The following is a 27,198-nucleotide window of genomic DNA, read 5'->3' as shown; positions in this document are numbered from 1 at the left end:
TTTGTATTATCTGCATGCCCCCTTCTCTCTTCTTTTCTCTAAATCCGTCTTGTGATTATTGTTGAATTATTTTTTGCAATAATAATTAAATAAAAAACTACACTACCCTGGTACCTAATATCTCTTTCAGCGCACGTGGTACATTATTTTTATTCAGGCAAAAGCAGCAGCTACCTTCACCTTCAAGGAGGTCCTTCTGAAGATCACGTGACTGCGTCACGTGCTGCATAGTTCGCCTGAATTCACTGTTATCAGTCTGTAGCTCATTTATTTATCACTTTGATAACAGTCAAGATTTTTATTTACTTGTTTATTTAACTAAGCCGAAATGCTGCATTTGGATGTTTTTTACTTTTGCTATTCATTATGTACCCGGAAGTAGATTCTCTCCCAGCCAGTAGGCAGGGATGTGTAGTGCGCATGCGCAGAGCCACAGGTTTCCAGTGATGAGAGATGACAGGTCGGGTCAGGATGGCTGAGAACGGTGCACAGGTATATCACTTTATACTCACATTAAACACCGTTTTTATTACATTTTCATGTTTAATATAAAAGTTTCCAGCTGTACACGTAAACCTGCACCTGTTCAACCTTCAATCAAGTTGCAGGATTATTTGTTTAAAGTTGGAAAACACCATAACACTATATAATCTCTCTCTCTATACACCAGGTCATAATAATAAAAGAACATATTTTACACTTTACTGTGTGTTATAAGTCACTATACACTTTATATGAAGGTGTTTCATTAAAGAGCTTATAGACTAATGTTCACCCTAGTAATCACATCTGTACCACATCTGTATGAGTATGTTCCTCAGACATTTTCTCTGATTTACAGCTCTTAGCCAGGATCGAGGGGAGACGATCGCTCGAAGACATCGATCAGAACGTTTTTCCTGTGAACGGTGGTCCTCTTCAAGGTAACGGAGATAGAAATACCACCTGCCTTTTATTACACCATGGACACGGAAATCTATCTGTCCAACCGACTATATACCCATTCATCTATCCATCCATCCATCCATTAATTCATCCATTCATCCATCTAGTGAGCCTACTTTTTATCAGTCTAACCAAATATATATTTATCCATCCATCCATCCATCCATCCATCCATCCATCCAATCATTTATCCATTCATCTAGTGAGCCTACATTGTCATTATCATTCTAACCAAATATATATTTATTCATCCATCCATCCATCTATCTAGTAAACCTACTTTGCATCCATCCAACCAGGCGTATATTCATCCATCCATACATTTATCTATCTATCCATCCATTTATCTGTCTAGTAAAACAACTTTGCATCCATCCAACAACCATATATTTATCCATCCATCCATCCATCCATCCATCCATCTATCACTCATCCAATCATTTATCCATACAACAATCTAGTAAACCTACTTTACATCCATCAATCTGTTCATCCTTTCAGTGAGTCTACATTGCATCAGTCCATCCAACCATCCATCTATCCATCCATTCAGTGACTCTACTTTTCATCAATCCAACCAGGTCAATTCATCAATCTATCCTTTAATTTATATTTTTATCCCTCTAACCAACCATCTATTTAAATAACAGTCAGTTCATCCACCCACCCATCTGCCCAAATATCCATCCATTCACCCATCTATCTAAACAATCCATCTCTCTAAAGCTGAAACGATTCCTTGAATAACTCGAATAATTCGAATAAAAAAGGCGTTGAGGCAAATTATTTGCCTCTATTCTTCTTTTAGTCCATTTAACTACACACTGAGCACTGTGTTTCCCCACGGACCATTATTACTGATGCACCACCCGCTAAACTCAGGAGCGCTCTGGGCAGGTAAACATTATGAAAACCCGTTTCTGCCACAGTAAAAAAAGTTTGCCTGATTCCGACTTTATTTCTCATGATTCAGATTTCCATGCGCGTCGTATTTCTCCCCCCAGGTGACGTCATCGAGTTTCATGGAGTAGAAGGAAGCGGTAAGACGGAGATGTTGTACCACCTCCTGATCCGCTGCATTCTCCCCACACACAGTGGAGGTCTGGAGGTGGAGGTTGTCTTCGTAGACACGGACTATCACTTCGACATGCTGCGTCTGGTGAGCATCCTGGAGTCTCGTCTGACCTCTTCATCACCACCACAGAGCGAGATGGAGGAGGTGGTCCGGTCCAGCCTATGCCGGCTCTCGGTGCTCCACTGCTCCAGCTCGGTCCAGCTGCTCCTCACGCTGCACTACCTGGAGGGAGTCGTGTGCAGCCGGCCCGCCCTCTGCCTGCTCGTCATAGACAGCATCTCCGCCTTCTTCTGGATAGACCACGCTAACGGGGGAGACAGCCTGACTCGGCAGGAAGCCAACCTGAGGAAGTGCACCGAGATCCTGGATCGGCTTCGGAGGGACTACGGCGTGGTCGTTTTTGCCACCACGCATGCGGTTATGAGGAATTATTCCTCCTCGTCCGGATCTTCAGAGCCGAGCGGATCCGCTCCTTCCTGGAAACGCAACTCGGACTTCGATAAGCAGTATCTCTGCCGATCCTGGCAAAAAATCCTCACGCACAGACTTCTGTTCTCAAAAAGCGAACAAAGTAGTGTCTCTGAGGAGCACAAGCGGATCTTCTCCTCCGCATGCAGCACGGTACGGACTAAAGGTGTTCACCGGTGTGTGTTTCATCTCACAGAAGCGGGTGTTCAGTTCAGCGCTGGTTAAACACAAACACACGTGTGAGTAAGTTCTTCAGCTCGGATCTTCCAGTGGTCAGGTGAACGGTCACCCCTGTCTGATCTCTGGAAAAAATAAAACATTTATAATACAGTGAAAATAAAATCCTGGGGACTCATCAGATCATCAACTCGTCCCATCAGGCTTTTTTTAAATTTTCCTGTATTGAGACTTTTGAGACTATGAATCAAAGACATCATCATCATCATCATCATCATCAGATAGTTTAAATGTAAACGATGGTCCAACAATAAACAAATAAATAATACACTACAAATCTAATGACTTACTTTGTTATATATAATATCATATAAATATTATAACTTTTATTATAATATATTAATATTAATATTTTATAATTACATACATCATCGTGTTTTGTAACACACTTATGGTACTCCCGTAAATGCCACGTGTTCCGGCATGACAATGCCCCTGTGCACAAAGCCAGCTACATGAAGATCTGCTTTCCATGGGTTGGAGTGGAAGATCTCCTGCTATAGAGCTTCAACCCTGTTGAACACCTTTGGGATGAATGTGAACACTGACTGCACCCCAGACCTCATCACCTTCTCACCTACACCACTACCTGCCTTTACTCACACCATGCAGCTGAAAGAGCACAAAATCTAATGGAACATCTTCCCAGAATAGAGGAAGTTGTTATAAGTGCAAATGGGGATGGAATATGGAATGGTATGATCAGAAAGAAGCACCTACCAATCTTATGGTGTTCACAAACTACACATACGTTCTTTCAAGTTGTGAATTCATATTTATTTGAGGAAACTTCTTAAGTTGGGGTTGGGGATTTTTTTGTTTGTTTTTTTTTTTTCCCTATATAGAGATCAGAGGCAGCAAGTTAGTCGAATGCAGGATCAGTCCATGCCAGCTTTAGTCCACATCAGTCCTGCTTAACATTGCCTAGTTCCACAAACAGGTGTGCCACCAAACAGCTCTGAATTATCAAAACCTGGACTTCACAAGACACAAGGTGTGTTGTGGTATCTGACGCTTTAAAATCAGCAGAAGGGCCTTTTATATGTTGTAATTTCCGAAGGTGGTGCCTCTTTCGATGCTCAATAATAGAATGTGAAAAATTGGCAGGTCAACACCTTTTTTTTGATGTGCAGAGAGCGTAATCCTGTAAGAATGATGAATCGTGGCTATGAAAGGGTATAACTTGGTCTGCTACAATGGTTAGGCAGGTTGTATGTTTTAAAGTAACATCCACCTCAATGCAGGACGCATTTGCTGTATGTAGGATTGCACTAGTGTGTTTCTTCTGAAGAGGGATTGGGGGAGGGGAGGGATTGGGGGAGGGGAGGGAGGGAAGGGAGAGAAAAGAGGAAAAGGAAAACAAATGTTGGTGTACTTGTTTACTGATACGTATTAAAGTGAGGTTTTGTTGTTGCTGTATAAGTAAAACAATTTTAAAAAAGGAGATTTTTTGCCCATTTTTCCTGCTTTCAACACATCCACATCTCTTTGAGAACTGATTGTTCATTTGCTGTCTATTATATCCCAACCATCAGCATTCGCCACCTTTACCAAGATAATTACCAAGATAAATACAGACTAATCTTTATTTCCATCATAGATTCACTTGTGTTAAAAACAACACCCTCTTACATCAAAGATCTCATCACTCTTCACACTGCACCACGCTGCCTCAGATCTTGTAGCACTGCTCCACTGGTCCCACCATCTCTCAGAGTAAGAGGTAGGTATACGTCAAGACTCTTTCTGATCTTTGAATACTCTGTCCTTATTGGCTGTTTGGGGGCGGTCGCTGAGTTGTTGGACTTTTGATCAAACGGTCATGAGTTTAAATCCCAGCATCACCAAGCTGCCACTGCTGGGCCCCTGAGCAAGGCCCTTAACCCTCACCGGCACGGTTGTATAAAGGAGATCATTAAGTTGTTCTGGATATGGGCGCCAAATTCCATAAATGTTCCTCATTTCACATAAATCACATTCACATTAATCTTTTCTACGGTTGTTTTTATTCAGTTTTAATTTCGATGTACTTTAATGGCATGATTGTTCTCCAGAGGATCAGCGTATAAATGTATAAAAGTATAAATAAATTGTACAGAATAAAGAATAAAATATTCACAGTGTGAATGAAATAACACTGGCAGGAGTCTAAGGTTTACAGTAATTATGCACTAAATGAAATAAAAAGTTGAAGATAAATAATTATAAATACAGTAAAGTCAATATGGTGAAGCAGATGGATGGGGAGTGTGTGACGGTCCAGTGGGATATGATCAGAGAATTGATTGGTTTCGGAGCATGAGCTTCTCAGAGAAAGTGTGACTGCACTCCCCCAGTAACAACTACATCAACTCTGCTTCTGATTGGCTGGGAAACTGTGGGAGGGGCTTGGAACATTTCTTTAAATATTTTATCATTATGCTGTGAAAGGTTTCACAGTGAAGGAGTACGTGTTGTCACCAGTGTTACAGTGACCACACCCTCTACGTTGCACAGGAAGCCATGTTTGTTTGGGTCTTGCTACTGGTTGGTTAGTGCAGTTAAACCCTGATAAAACCAAGTCACAGCCATACAAATTTCCAGCTCTAGTGGTTTCAGTGAAGAAATTACTTTTCTCCAGGGCAAATGTGCAGATCTTCAAGTCCCTGGGTAGAAAGGTTTGGGAAACTTGATAAATTTGATTCTGAGTTGGATTTCTTTGTCATTCTTCCTCATCTAGAACTTGTGGCTCGTTTCCTGTAGCTGTATTCTGTAGATTTATATATACAACAGTTCTTTACTCAACCCAGGATTTTTATTCCCAAGCTTTACTCTTCTACACTCGTATACTTCAATAATTATTAGATTTGATTAGATTAAACTTTATTGTCATTGTGCAAGGTACATGTACAGAGCCAATGAAATACAGTTAGCATCTAACCAGAAGTGCATAAGTGGCCTATCTACAATAAATAACAGTAAGATAAAAAGGGTATGAGGTCCATATATACGGGGATGAGGTGATTAATTATTCATTATTAATCCTATTATCCAGTGTCCCCTAGAAGACAATGGTTTTCTTTTTAAGTCTCTAGTTCCTCTTACAGTTTCCTTAAGAGGACATTCCTAGGTGTTCACTTGGCGGATAACATCACCTGGTCACCTAACACCAGCTCCATCACCAAAAAAGCCCAGCAGCGTCTCTACTTCCTGAGAAGGCTGAGGAAAGCTGATCTCCCTCCCCCCATCCTGACCATGTTCTACAGAGGGACCATTGAGAGCATCCTGAGCAGCTGCATCACTGCCTGATTTGGGAACTGCACCGTCTCGGATCGCAAGACCCTACAGAGGATAGTGAGGACGGCTGAGAAGATCATCGGAGTCTCTCTCCCCTCTATCATGGACATTTACACCACACGCTGCATCCGCAAAGCACACAGCATTGTGGAAGACCACACACACACCCGTCACAAACACTTTTAACTCTCTTACCATCAGGGAAGCGGTTCCGAAGCATTCGGTACCACTCACACTAATCATTACCGCAAAATGTTTCCATGCTGTTTTTGCACATCTTCCGGGATTGCTGCTATTTGTTCTTTTGCACAATAATCTGTCCACATATTTTTGCTACTGTTCACTTTATCTTGATTGCTGCTATTTGCTCATTTGCACAATAATCTGATTACAATATTCTGTTTGCATTTTTCTACTACTGTTCACTTTATTTTGTTAAGACAGGGTCAATGGCAGAGCTATTTTGTGTTTTGTGTATTGTCCTGCACTGTCCTGTGTTGTACTGCACTGTCTTGTGTTGTCCTGCACTGTCCTGTGTTGTACTGCACTGTCTTGTGTTGTCTTTTGCACTGTTTGCACCAGGTAGCACACATGCACTTTATGTGGCAAGGATTTTTCTTGGCCCTGTGTTTTCTGTTACTGTGACTGTTGTTTTATGTTGTTGTATGTAGCATCATGGTTCTGGAGGAACGTTGTTTCATTTCACTGTGTACTGCATCAGCTATATATGGTTGAAATGACAATAAAAGCTTCTTGACTTGATTCTTGACTTGATGTGGTGCGTTAGGAGCTGATAGCTTTTAAGCTTTTAAGAGAACACTGGCTGAAAGAAACTTACATCAATTCTTAGGTCTGACTGATGCCTTCAACCTTAAATACAAGCCCAATTCCAAAAAAGTTGTAATGCTGTGTAAAATGTAAATAAAAATATATTGCAATGATTTGCAAATCCCATAAACCCATATTTTTATACAATAGATTATAATAATTATAAGAAATATATATAAAATAGATAATTTTGAATTTGATAGCTGCAACATGTATCAAAAATGCTGGGACAGGAATGTACAGGATGTGTACCATAGTGTTGCATCATGTCTTCATTTAACAACAGTCTGTATACATCTGGGAACTGAGGAGACCAGCTGTTGAATTTTTGAGAGAGGAATGTTGTCCCATGTGTGTCTGAGTACAGGATTTTAGCTGTTCTGGGTTTTCTTTGTTGTATTTGTAAGACTAGATTGCAAGCAGGCCATTTCAGCACCTGGACTCTTCTACTGCAAAGTCATGAAATTGTATTGTAATAAATGCAGTATGGAGATTAGCATTGTCTTGCTGAAATATGCAAGGCCTTCCCTGAAAAATCCGTCAGTTTTCCACTTTGCCTAAATTAGTTTTGGCCAGGACAAGATGGCGGTGCCTCTGGATCATGTTAACATATGGCTTTTTCTTTGCAGGATAGAAAACCTGTATTTGTCATGACAACATGAGCTGCACTCACCCTACTCACCAGATTGGGCTCCTGCGGACTTCGACCTCTTCCCGAAGATGAAGCTCAGCTCAAAGGTCACCATTTTGACACCACTGTGGAGATCGCGTTAGGTGCTTGACAGGATTCAAACAGAAGACTTCCAGGACACATTCCAGAAGTGGCAGGAACGCTGTGAGCACTCTATTGCGGTGCAAGGGACTTATTTTGAAGGTGATAGTGTGTAGAGGTTGATAAATAATGTACTGTCTTGTAAACAGAGCTCGTCTTGAATCTTTGTAAAACCACCTCATACATGTGACAGGTCATCCCATACTGCACCACACTCCATCCATTCTTTACCATTGCTGGACTGGTTCCACCATCTCTCAGAGAACAAGGAATACATGCTTCGAGACTATTCTCTGTTCTGGCACATAGAAGGTAGAATGAACCTCCAATCTGGTCTCTATCAGTCTTCGAATGTCATGTTAAGAAGTAGCACTTTTCCCTGAACAAATCTTCCAATCACCTTAAAATTATTTTGAATAGAAGATTTTAAACACTGAACATGATCTTACCATCCACACCTAATGGAATGTATATTTACTACACATACAGTAAGCAAGAAGTGAAAGTTTCTATGGAATAGTGAATTCCCTGCATTACGTTACTGATTATATTTGTAGAATTCCCTATTGTTTTCATACAGAACCACTTAAAGGAAACAAGAACCATTTCCCATCCAAAGAACCCTGGACGATATGTAACTGAACCTCATAAAGCAACAGTGAGGTCACCACTAGCGTCCCTGCTATAAATTCTCCCATAGCCTCCACATTCCATGATCTTTATTTTACCAGATCAGAGCTTGCACAGCAATTCAACTTGGCCATAGGAGAAACATGGTATGACTTGGTGTTCAGCCAAAACACCACCTTACTCCAGGAGCCCCTTCTACTATAGAGGCATTACTATCCCGAGAGTCTCCTTACCGATTACACAGCAAAGCAAAGCAGCTTAGCAATGACCTTCAATATATGTACTGCACTGAACCTTAGGGTTATGTCATTGGGCCACTCTTGGTGAACGGATCTGAGGTCAGATAAAGTGTAATCCCAAAGAACCCATGAGAGAAACCTTTTCTGACCTTCTCAGCTTGTTTTCACCGTGACCCCTTGCAGGAAAAGGGTAAGGAATATCGAACGGACCTTTAGTTTGATTGCTGTAGGTCATGATAATGATTTTCATGGCACTCCCTATTGCTGTTAACTGGGTTAGCCCTGATGAGGTCTGGAGTTCCAAGTCAATTCATATAAATACTATTTACGAACACAGCCAGAATCTGAACCCTAATGTTCTGAGTATTCATCAGGCGGATGCTTTTTACGAACAAACCGCTCACATCCGTATAAATGCGTGTTTCCACACAGGGGTCTGAACCACAGTAAACAAATTGGCCCTTATTTATTAATGTTATATAGAAACTGGTGCAAATGTAAGTGTCCAGACTGGTGTAAGGGTTAATCTGGTTTATAAAACATATATTCATATGGTGATTCAAACACAAATAGAGATTCAGCTGCATGGAAACAAGCTCCCACCCAGTTCTGCTTGATTTCAATTTCTCCTTTAAAACAGCGCTCCCCAATATCATATGCACTACGGATTAGTTTTACGCAAGTTTTTCCACAGACCGGAAGAAAGAGTGTCACACGCATAACTAACCACAATAGCATGCAAATTATAGTACTTTTATACATATTATATGATTTAATTATTAATTATTATATACATAATCAATATGTAACATATTTACTATACAATTGTAACAATTGTAACAGTTCACTATAATGCAGAATCAGTGGGTGCTTTATTTAATGATGCGTAGAAAAATGAAACAAGTCAATAAAATGGAAACACAGCCTGGTATCCATCTGTGTCCTGGTGGTCAGGGAGCCCTGCTTTTAAAACAGCATTTAATTTATATTAAACACACCATAGCTTAAAAGGAAATCTGTGGCAGTAGGTAATTAGTGAGAGGTTTCCCCTATCTGTGTTAAAGAACAAAGTATATATACAGTCTGTTTATGCTGCAGTGAGTAGAACTACAACAAATGTTGTGTGTGTGGTTGTTGTTTTGTTTTTTTAAGTGCAAGTAGGGACTCTGACCAGAACAAAACACAGACAAGAAGGAGCTCTGGGACAAATGGCAGCCATCTTCTCCACCGTCAACAAATCTGTGTGTGAGTGGGAGGATGACAGCTTCCAACCACCCCTGGTTACCAAAACATTCTCTAACCATAATCTTGCCAGATTTACCTCAGAAAAACCTTCTGACAAAAGGCTTAACTATAAATAAATACGGTTTAACGTAAACTTAAACACTGAAAAACTGTAAGTACATTTTTTGTAAGTAAAATCGCCATAGGTTCATAGAGCCCAGTGCAGGACTGTTTTCTTAATCTCTCTTGCTGAATTTCTGACTATTACCCCCCACCCCTGTGATTTTTGTGTCCACTTTATGTCACAGCAATTAAGATTGTGTAAAAATGTACGCAAACGTTAGGGCTACGATTAACTGACAGAATAATAACAGACATTAACCATTAAACTGAAAGTAAAATAAAGCAATGTTAAAGTAAAGCACCACACACGAGAAACATCTTGGGATTTTTATTAGTCTTAAAAATCAATCAATAAACAACAATCAAACAAAACATTACACCTAGCGGGATCTGCAGGATGTTGATACTCTCGCTTTATTTGTTTGACCGCCCACTCCCGCCCACAGCAAAGGTAAAACCTCTCCCGCAAGATTTGCGTTGGTCCCACGGGTTCCCAATCCCAAAGCAGCCCTCTAATGAGTTCACCAAATGATCCGATCTGATACTTGTGGACCAGATTGACACTAAATCAAAAGGAACTCTCTTTCAGATTATTCAGTTTCATGATCCAGCTTTCATAGCATTTACATTTATGACATTTGGCAGACGCCATTATCCAGGACGACTTACAACCGAGCAGTTGAGGGTTAAGAGCCTTACTCAAGCTTGGCAGCTTGGCGGTGCTGGGATTTAAACTCATGACCTATGACAGCATTATTGTGTAGCTCACACATGGCATCCTCATCCTCAGGTTCTTATGCCCGACTGCTTGACTATCCTCATTGCCAGAATGGTTTTCTGGGTCTTCTGTACAGACTGTACTATATATATTGGCATTATGAGCCACAAATGCACCATGATGAGCATCAGGTGGCTGATGACAGAGGTGAGATTTTTTTAATCTCCTGTGGATCTTAGGATTTGCTGCCCATGCCCTACTGCTTGCACCAGTATGTTGTCATTGGAAAGCAATCCAAGATTTTTTTTTTCCTGCCATATATACCATCTGTTGATGTACAGTAGGTTAACGTCAGTCCCCATTATCTGCTCATGTATAGTGAATGGGTTATATACAGTATCCTCGCTATGGGGGAGCGAAGGCTGTATCCAGTACCCAGTTCATTATAGTGTGCATTAAACCTCCTTCAAATGTCTTCACCCTGAAAATTAAACACGGTTTCCAACCACTATGTTTTGCAGATGGTTCCACAGTCCAAGGGTTTGACACAGCAACTTCCACTCAGGAAGGATCGTATGTCCCATGGTGTGTATATCCAGATCACTTTCACGTGAGATTGGTCACAGGTGAGGGACTACGAACCAAGTATTATAACTGTGTAGATACTAAGATATGCTGAGTTCCAATGGGAATTCATTTCCCTCAGAACCTGTTCAATTCAAGCAATTATCCATCCATGATCCACTCATCCGTCCATGAAAGTCTTTTAGGGCTACCATTTCTGCACTCTCAGGGCAAGCAACATCAGCGGGGGCACCACTCATATTTTGTTCAGGAAATGTAAATTCATGTTTTTACACTATGTTGACAAAAGTATTGGCACACCTGACGTTTCCATCCATATGTGGTTCTTCTCCATACTGTTGCCACAAAGTTAGAGGCGCACATTTTTCTTTTGTCTTTGGAGGAATTTGCATGGAATTTTCCTCTTCACTTGACCCAAACCTGTTCCAGCATGACAATGCCACTGTGCACAAAGCCAGGCCCATAAAGATCTGCTATAGTGGAGGATCTTCTGATATAGCGCTTGTAGCTGAGAGAGCAGAAATCTTCACAAAATCTAGGGGAACATCTTCCCAGAAGAGTGAAGGTTAATTATAACAGCAAAATCAGGACTAAATGTGGAATTTGATGTAAAAAAAAAAAAATAACAAAAACATTTATACATTTAAAAGAGCACGTTTTAAAACTGCTTCTTCTTCTTCTTCTTCTTCTTCTTATTATTATTATTATTATTATTATTATTATTGTTATTATTATTATTATTATTATTATTATTATTATTATTATTATTATTATTATTGTCTTGAAACAGAAAATACAACAGACAAGGAAATTTCTATCAAGTACTACATTCGAAAGTCAAAATGTGATGGTTTTATCTCAAGGTTCCTGTCAGGGAGTTTTTTCCTGACCACTGTCACCACTGATTCAATCATCAGGGATAAATGTATTCATTTAAAATGTATATATTTTTTTATATTTCTGTAAAACTGCTTTGTGACAACCTTTGTCATTATACAGAACATCCACAACCATTCCACATTTAGTTTGCAGTAATAATAACTGTTCTGGAAAGATGTTTCACTATATTTCAGTGGAGATTTGTGCTCATTTAGATACGAGGATGTTAGTAAATTCAGGTACTGCTGTAGGTGAGAAGGTGAGGAGACCTATGATGCAGTCAGTGTCCACATTCATCCCAAAGGTGTTTAATAGGTTTGGAGCTCCACAGCAGGAGATCTTTCACTCCAACTATTGGATAGAATATCTTCATAGAGCTGGCTTTGTGCACAGGGGCATTGTCATGCTGGAACAGGTTTGTTTCTCCTAGTTCAAGCGAAGAGAAGATTTTATGCGTCCAAATACACTCTATAAAAATGTGTTCATCCAATACTGAGGTAACAGTTTGGGGAAAAAAACAAATATGGCTGGAAAGGTTGTGTGTCCTAATACTTTTGTCCAGATAGTGGATATATATTCTCAGACGCTACTTGTTTTCAGGTGATTAGGTCAGAAATTAAGAGCATAGTGTGATAGAATAAAACCTGAAATGAAGAATTGATGCTTTTCTGGGACATAATTGAATCAATCGCTGCCGTTTTTGCGTTAAATGAGAGTTGATTATAGGCTGTGTGTGTTTTCATTCATCTCACTGATGAAACACAAACCAGGGCTGTTGTGTTTCATTCAGACGACCCCCACACCAAACACACACACACACACACACACATACAAAAGAGTTTTTCATGCTAATTAACCTGACAGTAAAGACGGTTTTAGCCCGGAAACGTAAAATAAAGGGTTCATTAAAGGTGATGGATGTTTAGGGAGGATAAGTGAAGCAGTCCAGGTGCAGAGAAAGAAAAAAAAAGAGAAAGAGAAAGCGTGAGAGAGAGAGAGAGAGAGAGAGAGAGAGAGAGAGACAGAGAGAGTGAGAGACAGAGAGAGAGAGAGAGAGAGGTAGTGTTTGGAAAAAAAAAACAGACAACACCATTACAGTGTTTTAACTCTTTTCCTTTTAACCCTTTTCATAGACTTGTGTGTGTGTGTGTGTGTGTGTGTGTGTGTGTGTGTGTGTGTGTGTGTGTGTGTGAGAGAGAGAGAGAGAGCTTGATGGCCCAGTTTGATCATTTTATTATGCATTAAAGGACGTTTTGTTTTTTTAACTCTTTATCCATTTACAATTTCGCTACAAACTGTTGAAACCCATTTGCGAGTAATTGGGCTTGAAATGTTCCACATATTCAATTCCAAAATCACACAGTGAAGGCAATACAAACCCTGCCTTTGTTAGCACACTATTTCAATTCATTTTCATTTGTAGAGCGCTTTTAACAATAGACATTGTCCCAAAGCAGCTTTACACAGATACAGAGGTTATAAGATTTTTATGTATAAGTTTGTTCCTAATGATTGAGTGCCCATGAAAACCCTTTCATGAGGAGGAAACCTTGAGAGAAACCAGACTTAAAAGAGAACCTCATCCTCAACACCAAATGTCCATTCATTACATTTCCATCATTGTTGAGGTTCAGTGATGGTCCTTAAATACAAAACTATTGTAGACTCTTGATATTGATTACATTCTAAATCCATCCTCATAGTTCTTGAGTTGCTCAGTAACTTCATTGATCTTTAGGCTGTTGATGTGGAACCACCCTGAGCTGCACAGAGTGTCTCCAATTGAAGAGACCTCCAGCCAGGGAAAGGGCATCAAGATAAATCAGGTGGATCCAAAGACAATAAACAAATAGAGAGAAAAACATGGATTTATTAAGTATTCTTATTGTTAAATAATGGTTAAAGACAATGTACAGTGTGATCATGGTGTAAATTAGATCTTCGATAAGACCAGCTATGGCAGTACAATTGTTACTCAGAGTGTATTTTTCCCTCAAAGCAGTCTCGGTCGGATTTCCATGAGCCATTGAGAAGATCGCTTTGACATTCTTCTCCATGCTGAAGTGAGTGCAGCACATGATGTTCATACTGAGAACACCCAAGCACCAATCACCTTCAAGACCATTATTATAATTCAACACAATTTAACTCTTTATTCTGATTTCAGTCATTCTCAGTGTGAAGATTTTACACAATAGACAAAGTGTTAAATAAAACCATCAAATCGTAAAATCATAAACAAACAAATAGATACAAATAAAATACAGTCAAATACAATTAATGAAATACAACAAGATACAATATAATTACAAACACAATTACAAAACAGTTAAAAAATGTAAATAAAAACAGAATTAAATGATTTGCACGTCTCATAGACCAATAATTTATTCACAATAGAACATAGGAAACATATCAAATGTATAAACTGAGGAAATGTACCACCTTTAGGAAAAAATGAAATAAAATGTAAAGTTGAGACGGGGCAACAGCCGAAAACTTAAGTGTTACTAAAAACAAGCAGCTGAAGGAACAAAACTATAGGGTAAATTGGCAACAAATCTGTAACATGATTGTGTATAAAAAGAGTCTCTTATAGTCACTCAGTAATAAAGATGGGCAGAGCTTCTTCAATCTGCAAAAAAAGGCATCTACAATTTGTGGACCACTTTCAGAAAAATGTTCCTTAAGATCAGATTGTGAAGACACTGAATGTCTAATAATCTACAGTACATAGTATCATCAAAAGATTTAGAAAATCTGGAGAATCTCTGTGTGCACATGACAAAGGTAAAAATCATTACTGTATGCTCATGAACTTTGGGCCCTCGGGTGGCACTGCATTAAAAACAGTCATGACTCAATGTGAAATCACTGCATGGGTTTAGAAACACCTCCAGAAATCACTGTCTGTAAACACATTCTACCCTTCAATCTGCAAATGCAGGTTAAGTCTCTATGATGCAAAGAAAAGGCATGCGTGAAAATGATCCAGAAACACCACAATCCAGAAATTTGTATTGTTTTTGGAAACCATGGACACCATGTCCTCCGGACTAAAGAGGATAGGGATCATCCAGCTTGTTATGACTATTTCAAACTGAATACTGCATCTATTACAACAGTATGGTTTTGTCATAGAAAAGTCAGGATAGTGAACTGGCCTGCATGTGTCACTTATTTCTACGGTTTGAGTCCTTCATTCCTTCGGCATGTGACCTCCTTATAAAACTAGGAGCTACTAACCATATAGACTGTATAAGACTGCAGAAAGAACATCACTTATAATCTTATACTCCAGTGCTCATGTTAGTCTCACTCTCCAGTGTTCTGTATTGTTGAAAGATTTATGATCAAACTCTTGATGTCACCCAAATAAGGATGGGTTCCCCTTTTGAGTCTGGTTCCTCTCAAGGTTTCTTCCTAATAACAGTTTTTCCTTGCCACAGTCGCCACGGCTGCTCATCAGGGATAAATACACACACACCATTCACCTTAACTGTTGATTTGTGTAAAGCTGCTTTGAGACAATGTCTGTTGTGAAAAGCGCTATACAAATAAACTTGACTTGACTTATATTTTCAGTATTGGATGTAGAAATTTAGTTTATCATTATAAACCTTCCTTTTCAAATAAAGCTTTTCTCCTACATGTAAATGACATGTTCCTGCTAGTAGATTTTAGATTTTTCTTTAGAATTATAAAATTTGTTGAAATTAGCACAAATAGCATTTGTAGCATTCATAGCATTGAACCTGGTAATACAATGTTCATCATTTGAAATGTATTTGTATGACGTTAAATCATGTTGATTAAGTAAGAATTTATAGTAACAAATACGCAAAAGAGAAAAGGAGAGAAAAGGTGAGCTAAATATATCCGGTACAGATTTTATTATTAGCTTAATTATACATTTTTTCCCCATATTTGGAAAATGTAGTTTTTTCTGATTTCTATCTTTTTCTCTTTGTATGATTAAAGGTAGATTTGGGATTTATTGGAAATGCAACTTTTGAATTCACGTCTTCTTAAATTAATAAAATTAATTCAAATAAATACAGATCCAAGTCATTAAAATAAACTGATCTTACCATCACTGCTAATTAGCCACCAATGCTTGGGGCGGGGTTTTGTGGGCAATGATGGAAAATGGGTGGGGTCAGTGAGGAGTTTTTATTTAACTGCATTTAATACAGCAGCACTAATATATATATATATATATATATATATATATATATATATATATATATATATATATATATAAATATAAGTGCTGTCAAAACGAAAATAATTTTAAAGGCACATTTTTATTACAAATATAAATAAATAAATATAAAAGGCAAAATAAAAAGCAGCCAAAATGATGCACACATCCAGCAATTAAAACCGTCCGTGTGGAAACACAGCAAAGGTTCCGTTTGGTGTCACGATGATTTACGTCATTTAAAACACCATGATTCCTTTAAAACATTTACAAGAATATTTTGTCTTCATGCTCCATGTTGAGTTCGGTTTCACTAATAATAAACACACATTTGCATAAAGCATCAATATTTGTCCATGCGCATGTTGATCAGTCTTCATTTAAGGTAGAGATAAAAATGATTAGGTTGCGATTAATATCTATTACGTTGCGTTAACTCATGACAATCATGAGTTAATATATAATTAAATGACTTCATTTAATTATATATAAATGGTATATTTTGTACATGTTTATATTACTTTTGTTTTCACTATAACACCTGACGCACCTTGTAGTCTTCCTGTGTGCCTGGAGCACAAGCAGATCCGGCCTGTTTGCTCCACTTCCGTGTTTTGGAGCGCTCCGACCGAACGGCCGCTTTACCTCGAGTGCGCCCTCGCGCGTATCCCTCCGCAGGGTCACTCGCTCAGACTTTTTCGCGGTCGCTTTACACGGCGTTCCGGCCTCCCCGCTCGTGCCTCCGGCTTACCCCTGCACCGTCCCCGGGGCATTGTTTAAACTTTACAAAGAATTAAACCCGTCTTTTTTTATTTATTTATTATTATTATTTTGTTTCTTTTTCCGCACTCCGAAACCCCTCCGCGGGGACCTAGTTTTCGGAGGCGTTGACAGGCGGCGGTGCTTCGGTCCCTCTTAAACATGGCCACCATGATGGAGTAAAAACGCTACAACTTTCCTATTGTGGTTTTCGCTTGTTTTTCCTTTTGGACTTTTTTTTTCTCTCTCCGTGTCCGAACCAAACGAGGAATGTTTGATCGAGATTTGTCTCCGAGAGCATCCGGTTCGTGTGAACGCGTTGGGAAAAGTTTCCTCTCGGATTACCTGCTGAATTAAGTTGGAAAGGAAAGAGAAGAAGAAGAAGAAGAAGGAGGGGGGGAAAGAGAATCGCATCGATTCCGTAAGCATTTTTCTTTTACATTTCGGTTTCTTTGCCCGGTTTTCGGTATATTTACCCGATTATTTTGTGAGCTAAAGCGCTTGTTTTGCGGCGCCGATACACAAAAACACGGCGGTTTATTATTTTGACTGCGCCGGTTGGGGGGGTGTGGGGGGGGGAAATATGTGTTAAGGGTGGGGGGTAGATTCTCTGATAGTGGGTATAAAGTGTAATATAACAGCCCGAATACACACCTCGTGGTGTGTGTGAGTGTGTGTGCGCGCGTTTGTGTTGTCTCCATTCGAGTCTCCTCGAGATTCAGCTCAAAGTTCAATACGCGCTTTAACTGTACACACACACACACACACACACACACACACACCGCGCGTTCAAGTGCAGGCCCTGCACCTACTCTCAAACCCAGTACACACCACACAAGAACACCTTCACCATCAGATCTACCCCCGGACACTGCCCACCACAGCCCCCACAGCACCGGGCTTTTGGGTTCTGTTCGAACCCGGGCTGCGGTTCATGTTGACGCGCCAGTGAACGCAGCATCACGGTCCTGAAGCGTGTATGAGCGTTTATACTCCAAATATCACAAACCAGGAAATAAACACCAGAATAAAGACCAAGTTCAGGCTCGAGTATGACGTGTGTAAGTATATTATAGTGTTCTGTAACTATAATGTACTTTAAACACTCTTCTAATGTTCTCAGTGTTTGGTTCCGTGTGGTTTTGAACGCAGCATTGTGTCGCTTCAGCATGTAGAAGAACGATATAAAATAGACAAAACTGGCAAATTAAAGGCTTTACGAATATGGATTGATCAAATTAACTAACTAACTAACTAACTAACTAACCAACCAAACAACAATTTAACCAAATTCTATACTATTACCTCCCTATAATGATGACCAACTGTACAGTGTGGTTTTGAATGCAGCATTGTGTTGCTTTAGCAAGTAGAATAGTTTATAATGGAATAAAAAACTCTGTCTGTCTGTCTGTCTGTCTAATCAGGTGTACTTCATAATAGAACAAAATAAAAAGAATGCTGGCTTGAGTAAAACTTACATACTATCTATCTATCTATCTATCTATCTATCTATCTATCTATCTATCTATATATATATATATATATATATATATATATTACACACACACACACACACACACACACATACATACATACATACATACATACATAGTATGTGTGTGTATATATATATGTATGTATGTGTGTGTGTGTGTGTGTGTGTAATATATATATATATATTACACACACACACACACACACATACATACATATATATATATATATATATATATATATATATATATATATATATATATATATATATATATACACACACACATACTATCTATCTATCTATCTATCTATCTATCTATCTATCTATCTATCTATATACATACATACATACATACATACAATATATATACAGTACAGACCAAAAGTTTGGACAAACCTTCTCATTCAAAGAGTTTTCTTTATTTTCATGACTATGAAAATTGTAGAGTCACACTGAAGGCATCAAAACTATGAATTAAAACATGTGGAATTATATATTACTTATATAATTCCACATGTATAATAAGTGTGATTACTTGCTTTATAAATGGGGTTGGGTCCATCAGTTGTGTTGTGCAGAAGTCAGGTGGATACACAGCTGATAGTCCTACTGAATAGACTGTTAGAATTTGTATTATGGCAAGAAAAAAGCACAGTACAGAAAAACGAGTGGCCATCATTACTTTAAGAAATGAAGGTCAGTCAGTCTGAAAAATTGGGAAAACTTTGAAAGTGTCCCCAAGTGCAGTCACAAAAACCATCAAGCGCTACAAAGAAACTGCCTCACATGCGGAAAGAAAGACCAAGAGTCACCTCTGCTGCGGAGGATAAGTTCATCCGAGTCACCAGCCTCAGAAATCGCAGGTTAACAGCAGCTCAGATTAGAGACCAGGTCAATGGCGCACAGAGTTCTAGCAGCAGACACATCTCTACAACAACTGTTAAGAGGAGACTGTGTGAATCAGGCCTTCATGGTAGAATATCTGCTAGGAAACCACTGCTAAAGAAAGGCAACAAGCAGAAGAGACTTGTTTGGGCTAAAGAACACAAGGAATGGACATTAGACCAGTGGAAATCCGTGCTTTGGTCTGACGAGTCCAAATTTGAGATCTTTGGTTTCAACCACCGTGTCTTTGTGCGAAGCAGAAAAGCTGCACGGATGGACTCTACATGCCTGGTTCCCACCGTGAAGCATGGAGGAGGAGGTGTGATGATGGTGGGGGTGCTTTGCTGGTGACACTGTTGGGGATTTATTTAATATTGAAGGCATACTGAACCAGCATGGCTACCACAGCATCTTGCAGCGGCATGCTATTCCATCCGGTTTGCGTTTAGTTGGACCATCATTTATTTTTCAACAGGACAATGACCCCAAACACACCTCCAGGCTGTGTAAGGGCTATTTGACCAAGAAGGAGAGTGATGGGGTGCTGCGCCAGATGACCTGGCCTCCACAGTCACCGGACCTGAACCTAATCAAGATGGTTTAGGGGTGAGCTGGACCGCAGAGTGAAGGCAAAAGGGCCAACAAGTGCTAAGCATCTCTCGGGGAACTCCTTCAAGACTGTTGGAAGACCATTTCAGGTGACTACCTCTTGAAGCTCATCAAGAGAATGCCAAGAGTGTGCAAAGCAGTAATCAAAGCAAAAGGTGGCTACTTTGAAGAACCTACAATATGACATTTTTCAGTTGTTTCACACTTTTTTGTTATGTATATAATTCCATATATAATTCCACATGTGTTAATTCATAGTTTTGATGCCTTCAGTGTGAATCTACAATTTTCATAGTCATGAAAATAAAGAAAACTCTTTGAATGAGAAGGTGTGTCCAAACTTTTGGTCTGTACTGTGTATATATATGTGTGTGTGTGTGTGTGTGTGTGTGTGTGTGTGTGTGTGTGTGTGTGTGTGTGTGTGTGTATATTAGTGTGTGTGTGTATATATATACACATATAAAATCTGTCAATTAAAATCTTAATAACACAGTAGCGCAAATTAAGCACTAATTTGATCATCACGTGATTAATGCAGCACACGTTTCTATATTATATTAATCATAAATAAATGAGGTGAAATTCAAACCTTTAACTCAACACACATTTGTGCGCTGTACTTATTTTAGCGTGCGTGTGTATTGAAATAAAATCGATGAACCAAAGACCTAATATAAGCGCACGTATTATTATAATGCACTATACTGTATTATAATGCACTATGCTGTATTATAATGCATTTCACTGCACTACACTATAATGTATATACAGTCGACCCCTGATAACTCGGGGGTTTGCGGGTTCTGACTCTAAGATAACTAACAGCAAGTTGCGGAATAACTTTTCATTCACAAATTTCATACATTTTGTAAAACATATAATTGTATTAAAGTGACATGATGTCTAGATGAATTCACTAAGGTACCATAGGGGCTGCGGGGGTGCAAAAATGTGTGGATTTTCTGAACTCGCGGGGGTCTTAGAACGCAACCCTCACAAGTTCCCACTGTATACTACTTTATAATGCACTGTACTGCTGTACTGTACTACATTCCTGTGTTATATACTACATTGTACTATACTGTTCTGTACTACACAATATATTTGTTCATTCAGCCGCAGGGGTGTTAATAAAGTCAGGTACTGATGTAGGTGAGACGGTGAGGAGGCCTGGGGTTCTGTCAGTGTTCACATTCATCCTAATGTGCAGATCTTCCACCACAACCCATTAAAAGCAGATCTTCATAAAACTGACTTTGTGCACAGGAGCATTGACCTGCTGAAACAGGTTTGGGTCTCCTAGTTTAAGTAAAGAGGAAATTTAATTCTACCATATCTATAAATGTCGTATACAATCGTGTGCCTCCAGTTTTGTGGTAACAGTTTGGGGAAGAACCACATTATGGCTGGAAAAGTCAGGAGGTCTTCAGACCTGGATTAGCTGTCCTTAGAAGAATTATGCAGAATCTGCTGTTTGGCTTGTTATTGAGTTTTTTTTTTTTTTTTTGAAAGCGTATAAGGTTTAAAAACAATATCCTAGTTAAATCAGTTGGTTGGGAATTGCAGTCGTATTTGTGTGTATTTTTATAGATGTTGACTGTGTGCTGCAGAGGGTGAGGATGAGAGGATGTTGGGGATTATATAGATGGTATGGATAGTGAAGATGTTGTGGATAGTGGGGTTTATGATGGTGCTGTGGGCGGGGAAGATAATGTGAATGGTAGCGATGTGACTGTAAACAAATATCACGGTTTTGAATTTCAGTACGAGTATTGGGGAAGAAATGCAAAACATAAAATAGATTGTCGTTTTTTTATTAACGCAGTTTATTATTATTAACATTGAACTTCAGCAGTTTGCATTTTTAAAACAATTTTGAATTAAAGTGGCTGCTTGGTTAAATACTATATAAAACAATATTTTATAATATTTTATAAAAATAAAATGTATGAAAATGTCGATAGAATTATAAATATTTTAATCAAACATGTCACATGATTGCATTTATAATTTAATAAAAATAAAATTAATTTAAATTTGTAGAAGTTGAATTTTTTTTTTATTTATTGTTGTATTTATAAAGTCCTTCTTCATTCATTTGTATTTAATAATGTTGCCATGACGATAGAGTGGTATCGAGGCGAGTCTCGGTTGTACATGAACAGAATTATCAGAATTTTTCTGTTGCCGTGTCCGTGTGGTCGGACGTCGAGGAGTTGCGTTGAATTCTTGCTATAACAGTGATGTTTTCAAGGCGTCTTTGTAGGAAGTAGATCTCAATTAGGTTATGCAGAGATACGACTTCTACTACTATTTAATTATCTCTACTTCATACTGTTGTGTTTCTACTGTTACAGAGACTCAATGGTGCACCTGATCTTACAAGATTGTTTATATTATACTTATATATAAAATATATTTATTTCAAATTATATATATATATATATATATATATATATATATATATATAATGTATATATGTCACAGTACATGTTGGAATCCATGTTTCCCTCAATGAACCGCAGTTCCAGTGTACCAGCAGCACTCATGCAGCACCAGACCATGATGCTGCCACCACCATGCTTCACTGTAGACAAGACATAATTTTTTTTGGTTCTCCTCACCAGGGTGTCACCACATATGCTGGACACCATCTGATCCAAACAGGTTTATCTTATTCTCATCAGACCACAGGGCATGGTTCCAGTAACTCATGCTCTTGGACAGGTTGTTCTTCAGCAAACCTTTTTGCACTGTGTTCTGAATGGAACCCGTCCTGGAAATCCTCTGTGTGACCCTGAACACTGTACTGACTCAGTTTCAGGGTGTTACTGATCTTCTTACAGCCTCGGCATCTTCGTGGAGAGCAACATTTCTAATTCTCAGATCCTCAGAGAGTCTTTACCATGAGGTCCATGTTGAACATCCAGTTGTCAGTTTGAGAGAATTTTACTCAAAGAACCACATTTTAACTGTTTTAATACAAGTTACACAAATGTGTATGGTCCTGAAAGAAGATAAAAACATGAACATGATGAATAGGACGTGAGGCTTTGCATGGTACAGCTGTTATCACTGAGGGTGTACTTACTTTTGTTGGCAGTTATTTAGACAATAATGACTGTATGTAGTTATTTTTTAGAGGACAGTAAATCTGTACTGTATACAAACTGCACACTGATACTCTAAATATATCCAAGTTTCATTTCTATAATATTGTTCCTATAATGTGAGGGATACTGTATGCATACTGTGTGTGTGTGTGTGTGTGTGTGTGTGTGTGTGTGTGTGTGTGTGTGTGTGTGTGCGCCGATTCCATTCTCTCAGACATTTCATTCCAACTGTACTAATCACGTGCACACGTGTTCGTGGAACCTAAATATCCAGAACATAATTGCAGCGATTAGATGTTTTCGGATATCATTTGTTCACTGATGTAGTATAAAGTGTATAAAGAACAGGCTCTGGTTTCTATGGAAATGCCCAGCCTGATCTGAAGGACTTTTTTTTTTTTACATAGGATTTAAACGTACGCTAGTGCTAGTCATGGTACGAACACCTTTACTGTGTGTTGTTTTATCGAGGGGGTATTCGTCATGAATCTGTCCTCATGTCCTCTTTGGCAGTACCGATCTCAAAACTTCCAGCTTCTTATGTTTTTATTTATTTCGGACTTCACGTGAAGAGTGGAACGTTAAGTCCCTTTGCTGTGCTGAGCTCGGCTCTTTATTTATCCATCACTTGACCTTTTTAGTTGGGAATTATACCCAGAGAACCGCTGACCTTGTGCTTTTGGCATACACACAAACACACACACACTCCTGCGGCGGCTGAGGTTTGGCTCTCGGCGTTACCGCAGAAGTTTACACAGTCCAGGGTTCACTTATACGACTGTAAAAAAATCCCAGAGCTCACCACAGCACAGACGGCTCGCTCGCTCCGATGTAAACATCCCAACTGGATCGGAGTCTCATTTTTTTTCTTTTTTTTTTTTTTATATCATTATTATAAAATTTAAACTCTAATATTTGTCACATTGTTAATTTTTGTATTTAACTCAAAAATCGGACATTCCTGTTAATTCCTCTTGTGCTTATAATTACATACACTACAAGTTTGTGGACCAATCTTGGGGACCCAACCTGAAGATTATGTGCTGCTTTTTGAACATCCAATACCACATTTAGTCTCCATTTGCTGTTATAAGACCCTCCACTCTCCTGGGAAGATGTTCCACTAGATTTTGTGGAGATTAATTTAACCACAAAGGTGTTAGTAAAGTCAGGTACTGATGGAGATGAGATGAGGAGACCTGGGGTGCAGTCAGTGTTCACATTCATCCCAAAAGTTTTGAGATCAGAGCTCTGTAGCAGATCTTCCACTCCAACCCATGTAAAGCAGATCTTCATGGAGCTGACTTTGTGCATTATCATGCTGGAACAGATGAACAGGTTATCGCATCCTAAGACATCCTGTAAAACTTTGTGGTATTCGGGGGCCAAATCGTTTGTTTCACGACTCTACAAGTCATTTCAACACTTTATGATGCATATCAGGATCTATACACAGTCCAGATTTGATCAACAACCACACCACTGTTCTGCGGTTAAAGAGATGAATTTGTGTATTAATAATTTCTACCAAAACATGTTTTATTAGTATGTGCGTTATATCCTATCCTTCATTTTTGGCAAACCCCCCCACCCCATTAAATGTAAACGTAACTACAAACTGTAAGTAAATACTATTTAGGTTAAATGACCTATTGAGTCTTTTTAGATCTGAACTATCTCTGTGAAAATATTTTCTTCACTGAGTGAGTTCTTCACGTTCAGCATGTTCAGCAAGTTCTCAGACCTGTCTGTGCAGTCAGATGCACAACTAACGAGCACATTTTTATACCTTGGTGAATCTGACTCTTGGTTTAGTATACCTTTTTGTTTAATTAAGCTTTTTGTATAATTGGACTCAGTTCGGTATGCCTCTTGGTTTGGTATGCCTGGGGGTTTAATTGAACTCAGTTTGGTATACTTCTTGGTTTAATTGGATTAGGTTTGGTACGCCTTTTGGTCTAATTGGACTTGGTTTGTTATGCCTCTTGGTTTATTTGGACTGGGTTTGGTACGCCTCTTGGTTTATTTGGACTCGGTTTGGTACGCCGCTTGGTTTATTTGGACTGGGTTTATTAGGACTCGGTTTGGTACGCCTCTCGGTTTATTTGGACTGGGTTTGGTACTCCTCTTGGTTTTTGGACTGGGTTTGGTACGCCTCTTGGTTTATTTGGACTCGGTTTGGTACGCCGCTTGGTTTATTTGGACTGGGTTTATTAGGACTCGGTTTGGTACGCCTCTCGGTTTATTTGGACTGGGTTTGGTACTCCTCTTGGTTTTTTTGGACTGGGTTTGGTACGCCTCTCGGTTTATTTGGACTCGGTTTGGTACGCCTCTCGGTTTATTAGGACTCGGTTTGTTATGCCTCTCGGTTTATTAGGACTGGGTTTGGTACTCCTCTTGGTTTATTTGGACTGGGTTTGGTACGCCATCTTGGTTTATTAGGACTCGGTTTGGTACGCCTCTCGGTTTATTAGGACTCGGTTCGGTACGCCTCTCGGTTTATTAGGACTCGGTTCGGTACGCCTCTCGGTTTATTAGGACTCGGTTCGGATCGCCTCTCGGTTTATTAGGACTCGGTTGATCGCCTCTCGGTTTATTAGGACTCGGTTGATCGCCTCTCGGTTTATTAGGACTCGGTTGATGCGCCTCTCGGTTTATTAGGACTCGGTTGATCGCCTCTCGGTTTATTAGGACTCGGTTGATCGCCTCTCGGTTTATTAGGACTCGGTTGATGCGCCTCTCGGTTTATTAGGACTCGGTTCGGTACGCCTCTCGGTTTATTAGGACTCGGTTCGGTACGCCTCTCGGTTTATTAGGACTCGGTTTGGTACGCCTCTCGGTTTATTAGGACTCAGCTTAATTGTACTTTTCCTGAGGTTGGTTTGTTCTTGTTCATTCGTGTTTTTTTTCCTTGAGGTATGGTTCTTGGCTTTTTTTCCTCCAAAATTGGTGTGCTGATGTTTTGATGCGTTGCATTTCGACTGGGTCAGAACTTCTACTTTACACCAGGCAGAACAGAAGGGAAGTTTGTCCTAATTACTTGGAATGGTGTAGAGAAATGTGCATGCTTGTTTCTCTTTGCAGAGAGAGACACAGAAAAAGAGACTTATCTTGAGACAAACTTAGAAAGACAGAGCGATTGAGTGACTGGAAGACAGGAAGAAAGAAATAGACGAGATTAGAAAGACATTATAAGTTATCACCTATAAGTTGTAACTCATAATTTCTGCTGTGAAGAGTGGAAGAAACCATCGGTGCTTTATTAAGGCGTTATTCTGCTATATTGCACACACATCTCGCGTGCTTGCTATAGTTAGCTGACTAGACTCTTGCTATCAAACCACACAAGCACGTGCACACACGCACACGCGCGCGCCCACACAGGCTAACACTGAGGGGAGGGGAACGTGGCGTGTGAGGGCAGAAGCCTGAAGCGGGGCAGTGTGTGATTGGTGTTGAAGTGACTGACGGCTCGGGCAGGATGACAGTCAGGATTGTTATGCTGTGTGTAGCTGCTGCTGCTGCTTCACTTCCTGTTGAGCTTGAAGCCGCTTTTTACACGTTTCACTGCTTCTTACAACGTATTTAATAATGTGTGTGAGAAAAATAAAAACAAGTTTAAACCTGGAGGAGGTGGGTGTGTGTGTGTGGGTGTGTGGGTGTGTGGGTGTGGGTGTGTGTGTGTGTGTGTGTGTGTGTTTCTGCTCTCGGTAGTTCAAGAAAATGTTTTTTTTTAATAAATACAAAATTATGTATGTGTGTTTAAGATTCTTGCTTATATTTTTTATATTACATTTTATAAAGTAAATATAGTTTATATACGGGTAGGGTGCCAATTTTGGAACCAGAAGTCCTGGGATCGTTGGGAAGTGGATTGTATCTGTGTTCTTAAAACACAACAGAGGCTTTCTGAAAGAAGTGATCAGAGACGGAGCCAAGGATTCTGGGATACATAGAATACAAACAGTTTTCTTGCTGTGTGTGTGTGTGTGTGTGTATGTGGACTATATTGTTTTCTTGTAGTTAATGGTGTGTGTGAGTGTGAGTGTGTGTGAGAGAGAGAGAGAGAGAGAGAGGGGGGAGCACGCGTGATGCATTTGTGTGAGTGTGTGTGTGTGTGCACTATATAGT

At 39.4% G+C, this 27,198-nt stretch overlaps 2 protein-coding genes across 13 annotated transcripts in view; both read left to right on the top strand.

Annotated features, from left to right (window-relative positions):
* The first annotated feature begins 207 nt into the window (after window positions 1-207).
* xrcc2 (X-ray repair complementing defective repair in Chinese hamster cells 2) lies at window positions 208-2,993 on the top strand. Its single transcript, XM_046846393.1, has 3 exons — window positions 208-492; window positions 842-923; window positions 1,950-2,993. The coding sequence occupies exons 1-3, from the start codon at window positions 454-456 to the stop codon at window positions 2,711-2,713; spliced, it is 885 nt and encodes a 294-aa protein (XP_046702349.1). The 5' UTR covers window positions 208-453; the 3' UTR covers window positions 2,714-2,993.
* Window positions 2,994-16,865: 13,872 nt separating this feature from the next.
* kmt2ca (lysine (K)-specific methyltransferase 2Ca) overlaps window positions 16,866-27,198 on the top strand; it is a 184,460-nt gene continuing 174,127 nt past the window's right edge. For 10 of the 12 annotated variants that reach the window (XM_046846381.1, XM_046846386.1, XM_046846387.1 and 7 more), the window contains exon 1: window positions 16,866-17,383. The gene's annotated coding sequence lies outside the window, so the exon portion shown is untranslated. The remainder of the gene's footprint in view (window positions 17,384-27,198) is intronic. The other 2 variants (XM_046846391.1, XM_046846383.1) reach the window with 1 other exon arrangement.

The sequence above is a fragment of the Silurus meridionalis genome, chromosome 4 (genome assembly GCF_014805685.1).
Source record: "Silurus meridionalis isolate SWU-2019-XX chromosome 4, ASM1480568v1, whole genome shotgun sequence".
Taxonomy (NCBI): Eukaryota; Metazoa; Chordata; class Actinopteri; order Siluriformes; family Siluridae; genus Silurus; species Silurus meridionalis.
Note: the sequence above shows the minus strand (reverse complement) of the source record. Positions and strands in the feature narration are given on the sequence as shown.